Source organism: Alligator sinensis, unplaced genomic scaffold, assembly GCF_000455745.1.
Source record: "Alligator sinensis unplaced genomic scaffold, ASM45574v1 scaffold497_2, whole genome shotgun sequence".
Classification (NCBI taxonomy): domain Eukaryota; kingdom Metazoa; phylum Chordata; order Crocodylia; family Alligatoridae; genus Alligator; species Alligator sinensis.
This window is the reverse complement of record NW_005843029.1, coordinates 364,522-385,755: the sequence shown is the minus strand read 5'-3', so window position 1 is coordinate 385,755 and position 21,234 is coordinate 364,522. Positions and strand designations below refer to the sequence as shown.

Below are 21,234 nucleotides of genomic sequence, written 5' to 3'. Positions count from 1 at the left end.
GGGAAGCCTGGCAGCCCCTGCAGTCCCTCAGACTGCCAGGGCAGTGACAGTGTTCTGGCTAGGAAGGAGAGGGATGGGGCCAACCCAGCTCTGCTCCAGCAGACAGCCCAGTGCAGCCCATGACTGCAAAGCATCTGGGATGCTGGGGGACTCTGGTTTAACTTAAACCAGGAAGGAGTCTGGGACAGACATTGCATAATCTGGTTTGACCCAGATCAGCTAAGTCTGATACTACATTCAACCAGGTTTATCTCAAATTGGGTTCAGCCATTTTGAAACTGGTTTATATGCACTGAATGTCTATTCTGTTACAGGTTTAAATCAGGTTTTGATCACTTATAACCAGTTTATGTGTAACTTCTGTCATTAGCCCAAAAGCACTCTAACCAGCCACAGGTAATACAGAGATGAGGACAGTCAGCATCCCACCACTGTGAGGGTATTAAATGTACAAGAGATCCAAGGAAGAGGGTCAGGTCCCTGCCTCCAGAGGAAGGCAACCCCCCAGTCTATACCAATTTGACCATGGAGTAAAATTCCTTCCTGATCCTAAATGTGACCATCAGCCTGATCTTGGTAATATGAGATTTACTAAATACAAACATCAGCTGGCCAACAATCACTTTAGCCAATTATTTTAGGCCTCTTGAGTGCAAGTTATCTGAGTGTGCTGATTGAAAACATTTATCTCTATTGTCTAACAATAGAGATTGTCGTTGGTTACTAGTTAATTGGTTACTAGTTAATTGAAAAGTATTTGGTCATTCTCATATGATACAAGTACTTAATCTTTTTTAATAGAGAAAGTACTTAAGCCTTTTTACATTATTAACAATTTTATCATGTCTGTCTAGTGATGACCAATATCACTGCTTGAATTTCTTTTATTCTCCGATTATATTTAAAAACAACTTACTGTCTTCAGCCCTGCCAACCAAGGATTCCTCTCTGTTTTTACTTTCCTTCATCAGTTTTCTAAACTTAATTCTTTATTTACATTGACTGCTATTTCTCCCTTTTTACTAACTTTGTTTTTATATTTCTAACTTGTGACTCATTCCAGCACTGAGCAATAGTAGGTTTTTAGCCAATGCTTGAAACTGACCACATCAATAAAAGAAGCTGCAGGTAGCTGCAGTTTTACTTCTACTCTGTTCACTAAGATGGTTTACTACACACCAATCCATTATAAAAAAGAATTACTGTTATTATGGTACTACCACAACATTTAACATTAACAAGTTGTAGCCCACTTTAAATTAGTGAGAAGTTAATACTTGTCAACTTGGTTATTTTACAAATGGTCATGCAGTTTCTTATAGAAGCTTGCCATGGCTGCATGTATACAGGCTGGATTCATCATTACTTATTTTCTCTTTCTGCACATAGGAACACAACTTTACATTTTTCTTTGTGAGAAAGGTAGTCCTGCTGGGCAGCAGAGGGTAAGAACATCTGCTTACCTATGACTGGAAAATAAATTGAGGTTATCATCTTTCTCCCAACCCCAGAGTAATCAAGATGAGATATAATTCTCCTGTATTAAGCAACTCCTTTAAATAACAGATGGTGGATTAAGTCTTAAGGGCCAGGTAGTCTCTCTGATATATGGCATTTTTCTAACAGCGGAACTAACACCAGAAATACTGGCCATATTCAAGCCTTTGCTTTTGTTATACAAGGACAAAGAGAGACACCTTTCAGAAATACCTGAGTATGGAAAGGGCTAGAAACAAAGAAGTGACAGAGACCTTCATTTTGATGAAATTCCAGAAAATCCTATCTTTTGGGATAAAACGTCAGTAAAATTTTATTCTTTTCAGCCATTTTAAAAGATGTATATCTTTTTACTACCTTTAATCATGCTTAACCAGGACAATTCAGCTATTTGTGGATGCTTAAAAATGTGGATAGCATAAGGTCAGTCTATTTATCCTCTTTTTTCAGGCAGACTGGTTTTTTTAATATAAATTTAATTTTAATGAAATTCATAGCTACAGATGCTGCAAAAGCATATTCTTTAAAAACATTCCTTGACAGCATGCCCCAGACTCCCTTCCCTGAAGAACAATAACTCTTTCTTGCCAACAAAACCAGTCTAATTTTATCTCTCTGTCTTTTCACCATTCCCAGTTGGAAAATTGTAGAGGATGCTGGCAAAAAAATAATCCTACTAAACTCTCTCTGTCTGCACCTCTTGTAGTTAGGTTATGAGAAAATGTAAACTCTATTCTCATAGGACTAGATTACATATTATTGTACACAGTGGTAACAAACCATACCTACATGACTTATGTAAAATGTATCATTATGCCAGTAATAGAATTCTTCAGTAGTATAATTGTTGACAGTGGGAATAATTCATTTTCTCTAGCTGAGGGAAAACATATTTTGTTTAAGAATTGTTTACAGATAAAAAAAAAAATACACAGGAAAAATTCAAACCCTGATTATCTATAGCTCAGTTACCTAACCCACAGTTGTCTGAGAAAGACTACACACAGACTTCACATTTGTCCAGAGAGAAACTATTTTCTCCCAAGATCCATGCAATAGTTCAGACATACACGTCTATTGTCCCAGGATAAAACCTAAAAAGGTCTGCATGATAAGAAGTGCTAACAGTTTGTCCCAAGACATCAGGAAACATGTCTGAATGGTTGCCCCAGGACTGCATCTCTGAATCAAAGGCAGAAAAGTAGCAGGGCATTCATCCACTCACTAAACTTGATCGGAAGGTCGATGGGTGTACATACCAATCCTTCAGCTTTACTGTTATAAGACAAAAAAGGCACAAGCTATCCTGGACACATGCAACATCTGTTGGTAGCCAGAGTAACTTACAGTATCCTCAATGAGTTAAATACCATATATACTCAAATCTAAGAGGAGATATTTTTCCCTAAGCAACATAGGGCAAACAGCCTTATCTAAAGCTGGATTCAAGTACTGGCCTGGAGCAGGTGGCAGCTCAGTTCTGGCTTTGGCCCCAGTTCCAGCAACAGCAGCAGCACCACTGCCAGGCTGAAGCTGGAGCTAAGCCACTGTGTGCCCCAAACCACAATAGCTAGTTTTATGGGAGCACGGGGCAGCTCACAAGGGTGGATGATACACAGGGGAGACCCCACAGTGTTAGACATGCAGGGAAGTGCAAGGGAGACTGTGCCACCTGGACCCTTGACCTCTTGCCTTACCCCCACCCCCTCTACATTCTCCCACTTCTTACCCTCTAGCTCTGGCTCCTTGAGCCCAGATCTACTGCCACTGCTTCTCCCTGGCCAGTCTGGGGTGTGGCCAGGGCTGCTGCTGACTGCCCAAAGCCAGAACCAGAGCCACTCAGAAGGCAAGTGGTGTAAGGAGTAGGGGTGGGGGAGGAGGCAGGCACAGGAGAAATGACAGTCCAGGAAGCAAAGGGGGCACATGGTGGGGGCAAGTTGGAGACAGGACAGTCAGCAGGGGTATAGGCATGGGGGTAAGGGGTGGGGGCAGGCACATGAATGGAGGGCCAATGGCAGTGGGGGTCAGATGGCAAGGATGTAGATATGGAGAGGCAGGTAGGAGAGGCAAGGACCAACTGTCTGGCCCCTTGCCACTGCTGGGGGTAAGGAGATGAGTTTAAGACAACCCTCCAATAATTAGATTCTGTGCATGGAAAATTATAAAAAATATATAATTTTCCATGTATAGAATTTAATTACTGGGCAGTCATCTTAAATTCAAGGTCATCTTAGAGTTGGGTAAGTACAGTACCCTGAAAATATCCTGAATGCAAACTTATTCAGTGTTTCTCAAGATGTATATAATGAAGGCTGAACAGCATTTTTTGGTGTGTATTAATCCCCTTAGTACCCAGACAGAAGGCAAAAGTTAAACTGAGCACAATAATTTTTATCCATCCCATCTTTCAAAACATTCAGCTTTCTATAGCATGCATTACCATAGAATCTAATGTCCCTTTCAAATAGATGGATCCATTTGGGTGGACTCCTCTACCAGCACGGAGACTGCTGGATTCACTATGGCCAAGTACTAGCCCAAATGTCCACCACATAAGAATCAGGGCTTAAGTTATTTGAATACAATTCTTGAGAACATCTTAGGCAATCCCATGCCTAAACACTTTTTATTAGAACAGGCGAAAGTGGAGATAAAGGGGATTTCTAAAATAACCTTTTCTGAGACTCTTAGAGATCTAGTATGAATAATAATAACGTGTCTGTCTGTGTATTACTGTATGAAAGCCCCAGGGGCTTTCTTAAATATATCTGTATCTCAAGGAGCACTGAACTAAATAAAGGTAGATTTGTTTTTGTTTCAGTCAGAGACTAGATCTCTTGTCTGGAACAAGGAAAAACTGTTTATGAGCTTTGGGTTTACCTAGAAAGAAAATATCTACAGCAAAGATGACCTTCAGAAAAGAAGCTGAAGGAGATAAAAGTTTCATATCATAAATACATTCTAATAGAGAGTACAGTACCTCCTGTGTGTTGTATTTCCTCAGTTTTGGGAAAGAAGACTCTGATTACACCTGTGTTGATATAAATCAAAGGTAAGTTGCGAGATGTTAAAGTGTGACTTCTCATAGGCTGGCCAGGTGATTTTCTTTTCTCCTTTTGACTTCTTGGTAGCCTTGCTTGAAATATATTTGCAATTGCATTGAGCAAAGGGAAACAGAGGACAACATCAAATGCCTGAGCAGAAAGAAGGATCTCATGAAGAAAATGAGGAGAACCATCAGACAGACCTTCCGATAACTTATGAAAAGTTCTTCGTTCATTTCTTGATATCAACTTGTGCCGGACATTTTTTGTCACAGCCTTTGTATAAGTGAGAGAGAGGAATCCATGTTGTTGATGTGAGCCATCTAAAAGTTTTGACGTTGTCTGTTCCAAGAAAAAGAAAACAAAAATGAAACTGCTTCAAAGAGATTTTAAACATCTTGTAAAGAGACCAGTTGTGATGGAATTAAAACCTAAAACTGTTAAACTATCTCTTTCCAAACATCAAAGGGTTCTTTAGAAGGAACATCTACCTCACAGAATGGACTATACATTTGCATAGCACTATCCCCACAGCTGCTGTGTGCTAGAGCAGCAAGTCCAATGTAACCTAACTTTCCTTTTGACTGTTCATCAATGCATTGAATAATTCATTTAAAATAGAGTCTGGTAAAGTAAATATTTCTCAGATCCTGCTATCCAAAATAATCCTTATATTGGGAAAGTCAATTTACCAAACAAACATTTTTTTCACTCACAGAGTATGGAAAAACATACATTTGATGAGGTTTCAAAAGGGGAGGGGGAGCTATTGCTCCAGACCACACAGCAGCTGTTCTGTTGTAAAAATTATGCATGGACAGGCAGGGAGCTATACAAATGTAGTAAAATAGCTCCAACTTTAACACTGTTTTATCCAGAGTTACAGTTGCAGCAGTTTTGCTACATATGTATTGCTCCCAGCTTGTACACATGTAACTGTTTCAACATAACAGCTGCTGTGTGGTCTGTAGCAATAGCTCCCCATCCCCTTTTGAAACCATTCCAAATGTACATTTGTCTGTATCTTCAAACTTAGAATTATCTTTTTTAACATGCTTTTTATTTTAGAGAGCTCTTATTATCATTTTTCATTATTCTTTTTGCAGGTCCAACTAGTGCTCTGGATCAGAGCTATTTGGAGTTGTGAAATACATGTGTATGTTAGGTCTGTCCTGCAACACATTTATAATGAACACTATTCCCTGAAGGATTGACTTGTTTTTGACTCCACCATCTCGGAGTAGTTAAAGGAGAATTTCCATATACTAGGCACTAAAACAATTAATGTATGAACGTAAAAATACTTTCCAAATTTATTCCATTAAACTTCAGACTGGGGGGGGCTCAGCACTACAGAAGGGAAGGGAGGGCTGATCTAGCACCCCCTGGCTTCTAGCCTGAGCCACTGCAGGCATGGGACTGCATTTTTTCAGTCCAGAGGGGATGTCTATACGGTTACAACTGGTTTAGCCTAGCCAGGTTAGATTAACCTGCAAAGATTGAATCAATTAAGGCTCAGGCTCTTTGAATGTCTGTCCTTATCCCTGAAAATCTCTTTTGGTATTTAATTAAAACATTAGATTCTGATTGAAAATTGACTTTGGATGAGTTATAGTAAAAATTGAGAATTTTAAAATAAACTAGTAGAATAAATGTAATGTTCTTAATTAATTTAGGAAAGCAATTGAAAGAAAACACACATTTATTTTGACAGAAACCTACACCACTGTATTCATATTGTCTTTAATTACTCAAGCACAAGTATGGCAACTGCAGTTTGCAAACAGATGCTTCTTTCAACGTTTTAAGATTTATTTCCAAATGTTACTTTATTTTATTTTTTATAAATGCAGGTACTAGGCCTCCTTACATAAATGTGATGAATATTTTAAGTGCTGAAAAGTTGAAAGAACATATGATAAAATGATTTAAAACAAATTAGTAAGTTAGATATCATTCTTATTAGAAAAATTAAACCAACTAAAACAAATAAGAGAATGTATCACATTGACATATTTATGATATAAAAAAAATCAGAATGGAACAGAACTTCCACTAACCTGAAAAGATTCTATGTCATTGCGCACTGCTGCAAGATAAAATGCCCAATATTTTAATGTACTTAGGTTTCTCAACTCTCATGATTTTGAATGGAACTGGTGGCAAATTTGTACCTGAATGAATATATTTTTAAAAATTATTTCTTTCTGTGAATGCTTGCATGGCATTTTAGAAATCAGGTCACTTTTATTTAGAAGTAAACAGGGAATAACTGGCCTAATGATAGCCCTTCTCCTTCCTTCCACAGCTTAAAACACTTTGGACCTTTTCATGCTCTCTGGAATTATATCCAGACCTATATTCTCACCTATTTATGATTTAGTCTGATCCAATAAAAAGGGGGTCATTAAAGGGAAGCAAAATTTATACTCCTTGCTGGTTGAACATATTGTAATGTTCAAATGATGCTAAAAATGAGATGTTCATTGTAATCACTTTATATGAATAATTGAATTACAAATAATATGTAATATCAAAATGGGATTTAGGCATAAAGTAAATGTGCTGACCTATTCACTTGAGGCACCATTCACAAAGTGCAATGTTAAATATTTGTTTTGCTCACATATTTGGGTCCATATCCTGCAATCAGTTCCACACATGTTTTTCTATAAAGCGAGAAAGCTCTGATTTCAAAAGAACTTCTCACCTGCTTAACTGTTTTGTGAGATCAGGACATAGGCAGTCTAAAGGAAGCATATTAGCTTTGCTACTTTGCCAAGTGATACTAGCATACATTTCAGAGGAAGCCAAAGGACTTTCCTTCCCAAGCTCAGGCAGAAATTTGACAATTCTTACTAAAGGGAAAGGGGGAAGTAAAACAGATAATGTAACAGAAATATTCAGTGCAGAGAAAGTATAAATGACAAAAAAGGGGGAAGCAAGGAGTTTTTTGTAATATCTTTTATTGGATGAAGGATATTTTGTGCCCAAAAACCTGTCTAATATCTCTCCCAAATATTCAATTCGCCCAATAGAACAGAGGTTCCCAACCTCCGGGCTGCGGCCTGGTACCAGACCATGAAGGGTTGGCTGCCAGTCTGCAGGAGGGTTGGCTGCCAGACTGGAAGTCCAGAAGTGACCGTATACTATGGACCCACAGCCAACACTATTTTTATACTGTCAGTCCACACTTCGTTTGTATTTTGCTAGTCTGTGGTCACTTCCGGTCCACTGTCTAAAAAGGTTGGGAACCACTGCAATAGCTGATAGAATTAAAAAAGATCTCTCTCATGTAAGTGCTGGACCATCATGGCTACAACAACTCCAACCGAAAAGAATGAAGTTTATTTCAATTATGACAATTTTTCTGCCCTACTGTTCGTTAGTGGAAGTTCTGTATTATATGTTTTCAAAATGATTTCTTACAGAAGGAAAGAAGCCAGAGAAATTACTGAAAGGGTCCTGCTTGCTGACGGGTCGAACCAGCAAGGTACGTCTGTTCAGCTTGTCAGTACAGGAAAGGAATACACCTCCATATTGCCCCAGAGACCAACAGTCTTCCCCGAGGCTTGAGGTGATGAACAGGGCGTTGGGGTGGGAGGCAGGGAAGCAGGAAGAGAAAAAAGCCAAAAATAAAACACTATGAGCAAAAAAAATTAATAAATTAGAATCATAAATTGCGCTGAAACCTGTTTAGCTCTATGAAACTATGAGATGTAGCCTATGGTGTACCTTCATCTGCCATTCCCAAATTCAAGGAATCCAAAAGAAAATCATGTGAGAAAATTAAATTAAATTTGAAAATTTTAAGGGAAAGAAAAATCTAGCGAGAGATAGGGAGATACATGGAATTAAAGTCTAAAAGAATTCTGCAGACACAAAATAGATGTATCAGGTGATTTCAGCAAAAAGCTTGATTAGAATGAAGAATGATGATTACAAGAACCAAGAAACTCAAGGCAGGGCAAGTGTATTGAAATACTTTTCAAATTTCTAGTACCTGTTCACAAAAATATAGTTGGTTATAAAGGGGTAAAATGTTGCTTTGAACTATAATTCTTGTAATCATCTTTCCTAACGTGCCCAAGAACAAAGAAAATTACATGGTTTAATTTTTAAGGCAGAGTTATTTTGTTAAGCATCTTATTTTACTAAAGAAATCTCACCACAAGCTTTTCTTTGCAATGTAGAAATATTCCTTCAAAATGTCCTGACTGCCAGCCTTCCCCTGGCCTGGAAGACAGAATGTTCAACTTATCTGTTCTCTGCTTTTGGTCTGAATCCAGAGAATTTGCCATGTAAAACCATACTTTGTAATGATTGTGAATTGTAAACTGGATTTGACAGTGCAAACAATAACACAATTATTCTGAGTGGAATAGTTTAATATTTTGATAAAATTTAGCAGCAAAGAATACTGCTAGGATGGAAGAATTTGCCATGGAAAATGTGGAACTTTAGACTATTCATAGCAAATGACCTCCCCTCAAGACTTGCACACAATCCCTAGAAAAATCCCTTGCTTTTTAATAGCTGAAAGGCGACTGGTGTACTCAAACATATCTCAAAACATCATGACTGGACCAAAACAGAAGTTTCTAGATATAAAACATAAGGTCTGATTAGTAATTGTTACAATATGTGCAAACCAAATAGTTCTAATTCAGATGAAAGAAAGAAAACTCAGACTCAAGGCTCTACTTTTCATAAATATCCTAAGACAGGGATGGACAAACTGCAGCCCAAGAGTCGCATGCGTTTCCCAGGCAGTTTAAATACAACTCATGAAGAAAGTCATTTAACAGCAAATGATGTTGTGAACTTGGGCATCATGTACAGATCACTGACTCTGGGAAACATGCATGTCAAAATTTCTGTGCCCTGTGGCGCTCGGCTATGTCAAGATTTTGATTTGCAACTTAAGAGTGAAGAAGTTTGGCCACCCCTGCCTATGTTGTTTGTTTATTATACTGTCTCAATGTTCTCAGTATCTCAGCTAAAGGCAGACTAGGAGGCTTCACTAAATTTTCTTTCTACTGTCCAGAATGGAAAGGTTAAAAAAACCCCATCCAAATCTTCAAAATGCAGCACAATGGGCAGACAGACTATTTGGCACTGTCCCTCAGCAGTGCTAATTAGCCTGCCTGAAGCACCAGACGGATGTAACTACATTGCTTCCAGTCTGATGGCAGCCCTTCAGTATCACTACAGTATTTTTGAAGTTCCTGCTGCCCAGGACAGTAAGTTTACTGTGTGGGCATGGCTTTGTCCCACACTGCTATGCCACAGCCACAGTCACAGATATACTTCTTTGTTAGAAATTTTCTCCTGATGCCTTAAAATAAATTTTACAAAATAGGAGTTATAAAAAATTAGACATTTATCATTTCTTAGAATTAAAGTTACCATGATCCAGTATTTGAAGCATTTATTTTAAATATTTGGACTATGGCTAAAGATTTAGTCTGACAAATACTAATTTTCAATGGTAGCGCACACAGAAAATGCTTTTTCTTTCCCCTTTCTTGAGGCTGAAGCATCCCCTTTTGACAACAAGTCTAATTCTGAGAAACTGTGGTACCTATGTTCACTGTTTTAAAAATCTTGCTCAGCCTTATTCTACTGTATTCAACAATGCATTTTCTCTATGAAGAATTAAATAGTATTTTTAGTTAGGAAAAAAGTTTCCTTGCATTGGAATGGAATTAATATATTAATTTTATTAAATACCTGTTCCTGTAGTGGTCAATGTTGAAGCTTTCAATTTTACATTTGACTTTGGTATACACATCCTGCATATCTACTGAGGCGCTGAGATCTTCTAGTTCACTGACAACACAAATTTCTGGAATAAGCAGTAAAAAAAAAAAATAATAAAAAAAAAATCAGGTGAATATTCATGAACTGCAACTTCTATGAATCTGTATTATAAATAAAATTGTGTTTTTAAGCCCAAAAATGTTGCTGGACCACTACAATCTGAATCCTGAATTCCTGTCTTGCATGGTTCAGGGCGTTTTCCACAGTAGATTTTTGTTCAGTCACACTACAGATAAAAACTGCTGAGAAAAGTCAGAATGCTAACTTCTGCTAAAACCCTGAGAGAGATTTGAGGGGAGATTTAAGCAAGGAAATATGGTAACAGCTGCTTCTGCTGATGAAACATCTGCCGGGGAAAGAGAAGTAATGCAGCATATGCTGCAAAGGGGGTTCCCTAAGCTATGGACACTTTCTCTTTTCCCCAGCAGAGGCTTATGCTGCACAAGCTGGAAGGTGCTGCTGACTGCCAACCCAGCTTAGCTTGAGAAGAGAAGGGAAGAGAAAATGGATTGGGTATTTTTGGCTCAGCCAGCAGCACCTACTGCATCCTGCAGCCAGGGGGTTGACAGGGAAGCTACAATGTTTTGTTCACCCTACCCAAATGCAGTTGCCTGTGTTTTCTCTGGGAAAATAAAATACCAGTATTTTGAAGGAAATAACTTTTTTCTTCGTTTCTACCTTTAAAAGACAAGAGGTGTAGCTTATTCAGGGGCACAGTGTATGTAAGAAAATATGGTAAAATTCTGCACAGATTAGATGCATTCTAGATAGACTGGATTTTAAGCAGCTGTCAAAGAGCTTTTAAAATGTCAACGGCTAGTTCCACCAACCAAAACCTGGATAATGTCTCCTGTCACACCATCCACAATTGTTTAAACAGATACAGTAAGCTCTCAAATAGTATAAAGAGCTCTCTTACTGTAACATGTCTTCTTTAGTTGTAATACTGCTGCTCTACTTAAACTTGTTAATAGTTGTCATGACAGGTGTCTGATACAACAGTTTTGTGGGAAAAAAAATAGTACATGATCATGTAATTAAAAACTATCAAAAGTATCAAGCCAGTGATTCTCAACCACAGTGGGGGGCAGCCTTGGGTGCCACCAGATTTTCTGAAGAGTGTCGGAGGTGTGAGGAGATAAGTGAGGTGTTAGGAGATAAGCAGATAAAGGCAGGCTTAGGCTTGTCCCTGCCTGGATGATTCCCCATATCCACCACTGCTAGGCCCCTCTTCAAGGAGGTAAGCACTAGGGCTGTGTGAAATTTTGTTGCAGCCTCCTGTCATTCGGCAGAGATCCAGGGGCCTGCACCCCCGGGAGCAGTCCGGCACAGCCCCGCAGCCCTCCCGGAGGTGCGGACCCCTGGATCTGCATGCCAGACAATGGGAGGCTGCCGCTGCTGGCAAGTTTTCCTTTCAAGACTTTGAGGTGCAGTTTCCGAGAAACCTGTGCACCCATCTCCTTCAGGCTTCATGCCCTCAGAAGGGGCTACCATCCCTGCAATTTGTATCCAAATCAGGGAAGAGATGACAACATTTTAGGCATTTTCATGATTCCCCATTATAGCCTGTGGGTGAAACGTTGAAACAAGTTGAAACAGCAAAACGGTTTCGACAAAACAAAATGGGACAGTGCTTCGAAACAAAAAGAAACGATGAAACAAAACACTGTTCCTTTGAAATGTCAAAACAGACATCCTATCTCTATCCCAAACAATATCCTTATGAAGAACAGAGAGTACAATCCAGTAGAGAAGTTTTAAATTTTGTTAATAAATACAACATCAACACTTTCTCCTGTTGTCTACATAGACTTTGGGGACATGAATATGTACAGAGAACAGACCGATAATTGTGTCTGACTCTTAAAATCAAAACATAAAACATAAAAGCTGTATTAATAATGGTATAGCAGTGTTGGGAAACTGAAACTGGTGGATTACTGTAATCTCCTCTTGGGAAAGGTTGCATCATTAAGCAAAGGGAAATTCCAGAATTCAGTATGTTATGTAGAATGTATAGCTATTAGCTACATTTAGAAAAATGTGCGTGCTTTTAAACTGCTGCACTGAAACAACAGGACTTTTTCTCCTCAGCAGAACCTTTTTTCTTAGAAAAAATAATTACAGGACTTTTAAAAATAATATCTATCTATCTAGACTTCTTTTATATCTTCAAAGTGCTTTACAAGGTCAAAGTCATTTATCATCCTTTTCACGAAGTCTACTGAATTTTAAGAATCATTTCCTTGCATTAAGTTTTTGTTGTCAAGTTAAGTACAAGTAGAATTCATTAAAAAGAATCTGAATCGCATATCCTAAGACAATTATTATTCAAACTCACAGATTAGTAAGTGATGTATAAAGTGTGTAATATAACTCTTTTATAAATAATATAATTGATGATAATAATCAACCTAGAGTTTCTCAAAGAAAGAAAAGATGAGTAATGGATTATCTACTACTTACCATTAAATCATATTTCTACTTCCAATATTAAACATAAACATTACATTTAAAAGGATATTACAGTGATTGACTTAAATTCATGACATTAACACAATTATGAATATTTCAGAAGTGTCAACAAAAATCCAAAGCTGTTTAAATTGCTTAAAAGGGACTTGCATGTCATCACAAAAAACGTTATTGAAAGCTCCATGTTGCTGCTGTACAACTACAGTCCTATATCATTTAAAATTACTAATTAAATGTTGTTTCAAACTTGCTATAGTCCCTATTCCTTATGAAGGAAAACTCTTAAGGATCCTGGTAAATTTTCATCTCAGGTATGACAGCCTGTTGGAACATACTAGAAAATTGACTAAGTCCATGATTTTTTTAAAATTACTGTGTATATGATTCATGACCGCCTGCTTAAAGATAAAGTAATTTAATCTTAAAAGAATTTTAAAAATGTCATATAACTACTTCTGTGCATAATACCTGTGCCTGTGTTTCTAGGATCTGGTGCAAACAATTTTATAGTAATTTTTGGCAACATCCACTGCATCCATAGGCTTACACGTCCACTTGATATTCCAATGTTACTTGTTGTTTGCTCCAAGGTAACCGAGTCTGAGAATGGAGAGTCATCTCCACCTGGTACCGAATCACCCTAAAATAGCATGAATATTGACTGTGAATATTCAACGAAAAATCATATTGTATAACAGTTTAAGAAGTAACACACATGATCCAGTGATCAAAAAACCTAGATCATTTACTTATACAGGCAGTCCTCAGACTTACGATAACTGGTTCCTGAAAACCATGTCTTACGTTGAAATGTTGCAACTCGGAACCAATTTTCTCATAAGAAACAATGTTATAAATGGGGGACTGGTTCCTGAACCAAGGTCCAATACCCTATTTTCACCAAAAATACCCCAGAATTTTGTACTTCATCAATTATAGTTGAGTAATGTAGCTACATTAATGTATTTATATTATAAATAGCAATCATATTGATTTGAAAGAACTTCTTTGAAGTGACTTTGTTGGACTTTTTGAAGGGCTCTTGGTTAGACTTTTTGAAGGGCTCTTGGCTGGAGTCTTCTCAGGAGTCTTGGCTCCAGGTTCTCCTGGAGTCTTGTCTACTTTCTTAAAGAAAGTGTCCAAGGAAGTTTGGACAGATGTTCTCTAGGGAGATGGGTGACACAGTGAACTTGTTTGCTGGCATAGTGTCACACTGGATCAAGCATTGTAAAGTCAAAACTGATGTCAGAAAGTTGTAACAGGGAGTCAATTTATAAACGCTGTAAGTGTGAAACGTTGTAACTCAAAACGTTGCAAGTCGAGGACTGCCTGTATTGTTTATAACAAGCACCTCAAAATGTAGCCTTCAGATTTAGTCTCCATGGGTGCTTGTACACACCACAGGTTTTAATCCTCCTGAAATTAAATAGGTTTATAAAGTTTATAAAAGTTAAACATTTATTTTGGAGGGTCGCATCTGTGTTTACATGCACTATATTTTCATATGAATTAAGCCTTGGAGCACTGCATCTGTGTTTACAGACACTAGGTTTTCAAACGAATTAAGCCGTGTCCCCACTGGTTCCACAGGACAGCAGGATGGTCCAGCACTGCCCCCCACCCTCGCCCTGGCCCAGGGTCCTCTACCCACTCTGTGCCCATGCCCTGCCATGCAGCTTTGGAAGCAGGGAGCTGGCAAAATAGAAAAAAAGAAAAAGCAAAAGCTACACAACAACAACAAAAGTGGAAGCAATTTGAAAGCGAAAGCAATTCGAAGGGGTGAACTACTAAAAAGTCACAATGTCATCTGCTGGACAAAGAGGCTCATTACGTTTTTGAGTGCCTTTGTGTTTACACACAATGGATCCACGTATGCAACACTTTAATTTCCAGTAAGCCAAACTAAACTACATCCAAGGAATTTTAGTTTAATGCACAAGAAAGACTTTTAAAGCATCGGAAAATCCTGCTCATGCAAACAGACATGCAGTCGAAGTGCACGAAAGGGCAAAAATAGTGGTGTGTACATGAGTCCCATATTTTGATCAATACCTCGCCAAAAGGGAAAGTGAATTTTTTTACAGGGTTTTTTTTGTTTGTTTGTTTTGTTTTTAGACTATATCAAATAATGTTTTCAGTGAAAAATATATTAAAAACATTCTTCCCCTTTTGTAATTCCCCTCTGCTCTCATCACACTTCTCTGGATTCTTCTGCCTCAGTTACATTGTACCGACTCCTAAATTCCACAAACATATATTCTAACAACATCTTGGAAACAGCCCATTTTTGAACTTTTATAATTAAGCAAATGAAAAATCTCTGCTCCTTTTTCAGAGGAATGTTACAGAGTTTGCCAAGATCATATGTGGAAACTACCACATTCCATCACTTAGTTTCATTTTGCAGTATTGCCAGATCACCTTCTGCCAGATCACCAAGACCCTGTTGACTAAAGGGCTAGGGACAGACATTCAAAAAGCCTCAGCCTAAATTGATTCAATCTTTCAACGTTAGTCTAATCTGGCTAGGCTGAATCAATTTGTAACTGCACAGACATCCCAGAAATGCAGGCACATACCTGCAGTGGCTCAGGCTAGAAGCCAGGAGGTGCTAGAGCAGTCCTCCCTTTCCTTCCTTAATTGATAACACAGTGTTTATCACCCCTAACTCAGTGTTTATCACCCCATTAAGAAAACAAGAGGGACATTACCTGTGGATTCTGTCTTTGTTCCATCTGCCACAGCATAGACTGTAGTCAGCATATGGTCTGCTACCTAATGCTGAGAGGTGTCTGTAAGGCAGAGGGGACCTTACAGGGAGTGGGGAGGGGAAGGGGAGCAGGGGGAAGCCAGGCAGATGCCTGCAGTCTCTCCTGAGCTCCAGCCAGGGAGCAAAGGGTAGAGGCCAGCCAGCATGCCAGGATGCTGGAGGAGTCTGGTTTAATTTAAACCAGCAAGGGGTCTGGGACAGACACTGCATAAACCACTTTTGACCCAAACCAATTAAGTCTGATACTACATTCAACCACGTTTATCTCAAACTGGTTTCAGCCATTTTCTAACTGGTTTATGTACACTGAACATCTGTTCTGTTACAGGTTTAAACCAGTTTCTGATCACTTAAACTGGATTATGTGTAATGTCTGTCCCTAGCCAAGCTGTCCAGTATGCAATTCAGGGGGTGGATGTGCGTGTGTGAAAAACAGTCTATAGATGGGCAGCAAAAGGAGAAACATGACCTTTCTGATGGGAATAAAGAGATGTCAGAGTATGGGCTGTACTGCCCAGAGAGCTGAAGAGAGTAGATTCCAAAATGTACATTCCACTTCTTTGGCATATATAGTTGGCATTCTCTATGGCACTGCTTCCTGATGTGGAAATTAAGCCAAGGCAAAAGTGTCCACTCATATGTGGCAGAATATAGTCCTATTATTCAAACAGCAAACAGTGGCAGTAGGGATAACTTGAAGCAATCACTGCCCTGTCAATGCTACCATGGCTTCTCAGTACACCAGGCAACAATGCTGTAAAGAGCTGGGAGCAGAAGCTTTCATGAAGCTCGTTCAGAGTAGCAGATCCAAGAGTATGTCAACAACTGTGGTCCACAAGATCAACCTCCAAGATTTAAGACCCTTGAACAGAGGACTTTTATCTTGGTACTTCCCCACAAACATTTACAGAAAGTCATGTTAACACAAAAACAGTGACTGTGGGGAACCTTGCTTTGAGGATCACTGAGACTGGTATCTTCTGAGACTGAGTTCAAGGTCCTTATGTTTACAAGTTAAGATTGTTTGTGCTAAGAGACTACTTGAAAGACATGCCATCCAGGCTGGGTATTTTTCCATGTGCTACATTATAAAAATCCAAAGAATAGCAGTAGTAGGGGCAACTTTTGAAGGAATTGCTGCCCTGCCAATGTTAGCGTGGTTTTCCAGGCAGCAATGCTACAAAGATCTGAGAGCAGAAAAGGACACAAAGCTAGGCCAGAATGACTTTTGGTCATCTTTATTTCACAGGACTTTTGGTGCCTATGCTCTGCCTTTTTTTTTTATTTGCCCTCTAAATTATGAGTTTAATGGGTACACAATGTATAAGGGCCCAGCTCATAGCATGTCTAATTTTAACAGTTTCCCTGTTCCTGCAGGAAAACTGTAAAATGTACTGCTTCCCTTAGCATACTTGAAAAATGAATCTATTTATAATCAAAGAATTAACATTTTGTTTTATTTTTTTAACCTTACTGCAACCCAGAAAGGAGTACTCCAAGTGCGTGTATACACATGTGCTAACTTTCTGACAGTTAAGCCAAATGAACTTTTTAAACTCAACTTAACTGTCAGAGCGTAGACATCTATGTGGAGCAGAGTTGATTTAAACGTGGCGCAAGATAATACAGTAAAAGCCGAATTATCCGGCACCTTACAAGCCAGCATGCTCTGTTAACTGGCATGCCGGCTTGTAAGGGAAAAATGAAACCAGAAGTGCCCACCATGGCGTTTCTGGTTTTGTGGAGCCCCCACGGCCTGGGGAAAGCAGCCTACGCTGCCAGGCCCCTACAGCCTGGGACATAGCAGCCTGCACGGGTCCCCCCCTCCCTGTCCCTCGGGGTCTATGGGGCCCGCGGGAGGGGTGGCCATGCAGCAGGACAAGCGGCGGCCCGAACAGGCAAAGATGTCTGTTTGGGTTGCTCAGTTAACCGGCATATTTTGTTATCTGGCACCCTCCATTCCCTGTGGGTGCCAGATAACAAAGCTTTTACCTTCTGTGGCAGGCCAGTTTGGGGAGCTCCTGCGTTGAGCCTCCCACCTCACTACGGCCGTCCACCTTCTGGACTCCACGTCTCTCTCCAGGGGCGCCTAAGCCCTGGCAGGCCCCCTTTCGAGCCCCACTGCAGAGTCCGGGGGTAACGTGTGCTGCCACCACCCTGAGAAGGGACTGTCTGGGTCCTGTGTCCTCAGGGAAACACAGGCCTAACAGTCCTATGGGTACTCAGCCCAATCCCCCCTCCCTTAGGAATTCGACCCCAGTGTCCCCAGCTGACCGGTACAGATTTCTGGAGAGAGACACAGATGGTGGCATTTCTGCCACACTTCCAACCAATTTAAAAAGCATCACTGGTTACCTGGGCAGATGAGCAGGGCCTTTTCCCTCCCCCCACTCAGGTGACCAGAGGGGCCACACCCTAGGCACCAGGCTTTTGTCACGTAGGCAGGGAGGAAAATCCCCCCTCCCTTAGGAATTCGACCCCAGTGTCCCAAGCTGACCGGGACAGATTTCTGGAGAGAGACATAGACGGTGGCATTTCTGCCACACCTGCAAAGTGTATTATCTTGAGTTGCATTAGTTAAGTTGCCTTAGCTCACAAGATGACTGCTACCATGTCAAGGACCTGTACATGTATACACTCCAACATGGCTTGAGTCAACTTAGTTAAGTTGCCTTATTGTAAGTTGCCTTAGTATGTGTGCACACACCCAATGATAGTAAACAAGAACTTCAACCAGAGTTAAATTTTGTTAAATTACCTAAGTGTCAATCTTCCAATGGATAATGTTTTTCCAATAAACAGTTTTACTGTAGAACTTGCCAATGGGCAAGATTTCAAAGACTGACCAAGTGAGTCTGAAAAACATGAGAAAAATGTGCGGGAATACAAGCAATATGGCCTACCTATAGCAGGGAGATTATAATAGACTGCATACATCTGGACTATGGGCTTTCCCCCTGGGAAACTCTTAAAATTACTTAACCATGAATATGCCTTCAGAAAGTTGACAGCTAGAGGCCTGAGACCTAAAGGAGCTATAAAGGCATATAGGATGCAGTTAACCTGGAAACTGGGAAAAGAGGGGCATAACTGTGTTTGGGACTAAGCAATACGGGATTGAGATGGCTGGACATAGCCAAGCACCTGACAAGTCTAAGGCCATAATCAAGATTGTATTTTTAATGTAGATTAAGATTGGTTGGGGTGACAAGGCTTCTGGAAAGAACTACTGTTAACAAATGAGGTACTTTTCTATGCATGTTATATTTATAGACAGGCAAAGGATACTGGAAAAGTGAGATAAGCATTTTGGTGTCTAGTCTTTTAGTTAATGCAGCAGGGCACTAAGGTGCCTGCTACTTTGCAAGATGAGGAAGGAACCCAGGTGCAGGTTGCTGGGACAACCGCTTAATGAGGGAAGTGGCCGCACCTGCACCTGGCCCGCTGGCTGGAAGGGGCAGGGCCTGACTCCTATATAAATCCCAGGCTTGAGGTCAAGGGGGCAGTTCCCTGCCAGCCACCGAGGGAGAAGGAGAAGGAGCTCTCCCAGAGTAAGCAGAAGGGAGAGGTCTGACTGCAGGTACAACCCCAAGATCGAGGAAGAATGGAGCACCCCTGGGGTGGCTGGAATAACATTATGGCCAGGCGGTTAGAGTCTATGTTATAGCCCAGGTGCTTGTGTTTTGTTTGTTGTTTTGCCCGGAGGTTTGGGTGAGGCTATTAGGGGTTGGAGGAGGCCTCATAGGGGGCTCACGGTAGCATAGGGACCCCAGCCCCCAAGAGGCGGCAGTGATTTGAGAAGCCCCAGAGAGGGGGCAGAGAGAGACAGGGCCGTGGAGAGCCCAAGTGCCAGTGAGGCGCAGAGCGAGACAAGGCTGTAGAAAGCTCAGGTGCCAGTGAGGTACAGGGAGCGACAAGGCTATGAAGACCCCGGGCGCCAGTGGGGCACAGAACGCGACAGGGCTGCAGAAAGCCCGAGTTCCAGTGAGACATCGGGTGAGATCGAACAACATTCGTTACATCTGCGAGGCTTGGGGCATGGTACAGGGGTGGTTGGAGCCACGCATAGCCCATAAGGCTAGGGTGCACTGAAACACCCATTACAGAACGGGGCTTGTGTAAGGCAGGAAAACTGTGTCCAAGAGGTTAGAAAGGCAGCCTCCCCATTATACGTTTAACAGCAAAGACATGGCGGGCGAGAATTGAGGGTGTCCTTGTGGCTAACTTGGCATGATAAAAGGGGGTGTCGGGGAGAGCACGGGGACCCCTAGGACGCCACCCCATTACAATTACCTTTCTTACTTTCCACTTTGAAGTTACAGGTGTATTAGCTGTGAAGCCTATGGGACCTCAACACATGGTGCTCCTCTGATTTCAAAGTTCCCTAACACCTTCTTGGACATTCTCTTAACTGGTTCTTACCTACCCCTGCAATTGTCTGGAGACAGTGACTTGACATATTAACAGCTATGTAAGTAAGCTGAGAATGTTCTTGCAGTATTTCTTGAATGATGGGAATACCAAGAATTATTATAGAGCTCTAAAATTTTTAGCATTTACAAAATGACATTTAAATCAACATAAACCAATGCAGGGGACACATGGATGGAGCAAGAAATGTGTGTAATCATTCCACCTGAGTAGCAGGTTTGTGAAAGGTGGTAAGGATAAAAGATACAGACCAAAGCTATGGACAGGCATTCATCTGTAGTGCTAAAAATGTAGCACTGTGGGGGTGCACAGGCTTTCCAGCCCCCTGGCTAGAGAGCCACAAAGTTGCCTCAAAGGTGTGCTCTTCAGCCAGAGATGGGAGGAGAAAGCAGGCGGGGGGAAACTTTGCCTGGGTGGCTCCTGCCTCAGTATGTGGGGCTCTGGCTCCAGCTCCCAGTCACCTTTCACTCACTCCACCTGCCTGCATGTTGCTGCTGATCGCACCAGTTGGGCAGAGCAAGTATAAGAAAGCTGGGAGCTGGAGCCAGAGTGGTACAGCGGGGGCAGGAGCCACAGCTGGAGGCAAGGGGATCAGAACAGCCCTGTTGGCCCAGGCCTCAGTCAGTGTGCAACTTCCGGTTGGGTTGTTCCCAGTGTGGCTGCAGTCAGCTGGGTGCTGCTCTGCTCCCCTCACCACTAATGGTGGCTCCTCCTCCTGCTCCTGCTGCACCACTTTGGGTGGGTGGGCAGGGGGAAGCTTCAGCCTGATGGCTCCCACTTCAGGCAAGGGGAGCAGAGCAGCACCCAGCTGGCTGCAGCCACACCGGGAATAGCCCTGCCAGAAACCATGTGCTGACAAGGGCCCGGGCTGGGGCCAGAGGCTGTGGGCAGGAGCATGGCACTGGCTGCCTCAGGCGGAGCTCAGCCTCATGTGGAGTGCCGCAGGGGGCAGCTGCAGACCAGACAAGCTCTGCTGCACACCTGCCCCTGCCTTCCCCCCCATCCCTGGCTGGCCCCTCCACACATGTGCACACGTACCCATCCCCTCCACACACACTCAAACACCCCCATCTCTCTCATAGGACACCGGTGTGCAGGGAGCAGATCATGTGTGTCTTGCTCCCAAACACTGCTTCCCACCCACCCAAAGCCCCATATGGACTTTTGGTGAGTTGCTGCGGGCTGGGGGGGGGG

General features: G+C 41.3%; 1 protein-coding gene across 1 annotated transcript in view; it reads right to left on the bottom strand.

The window, feature by feature from the left end:
• The window catches only part of LOC102383327 (vacuolar protein sorting-associated protein 13B-like), a gene marked incomplete at its 3' end in the record, with an annotated part of 448,314 nt that overhangs the window by 62,740 nt on the left and 364,340 nt on the right, over positions 1-21,234 (bottom strand). The window contains exons 13-16 of the mRNA XM_025193225.1: positions 13,308-13,479; positions 10,275-10,389; positions 8,711-8,777; positions 4,478-4,883 (exon numbers count right to left, since the gene is read on the bottom strand). Coding sequence (XP_025049010.1) covers positions 4,478-4,883; positions 8,711-8,777; positions 10,275-10,389; positions 13,308-13,479 — 760 coding nt within the window. The remainder of the gene's footprint in view (positions 1-4,477; positions 4,884-8,710; positions 8,778-10,274; positions 10,390-13,307; positions 13,480-21,234) is intronic.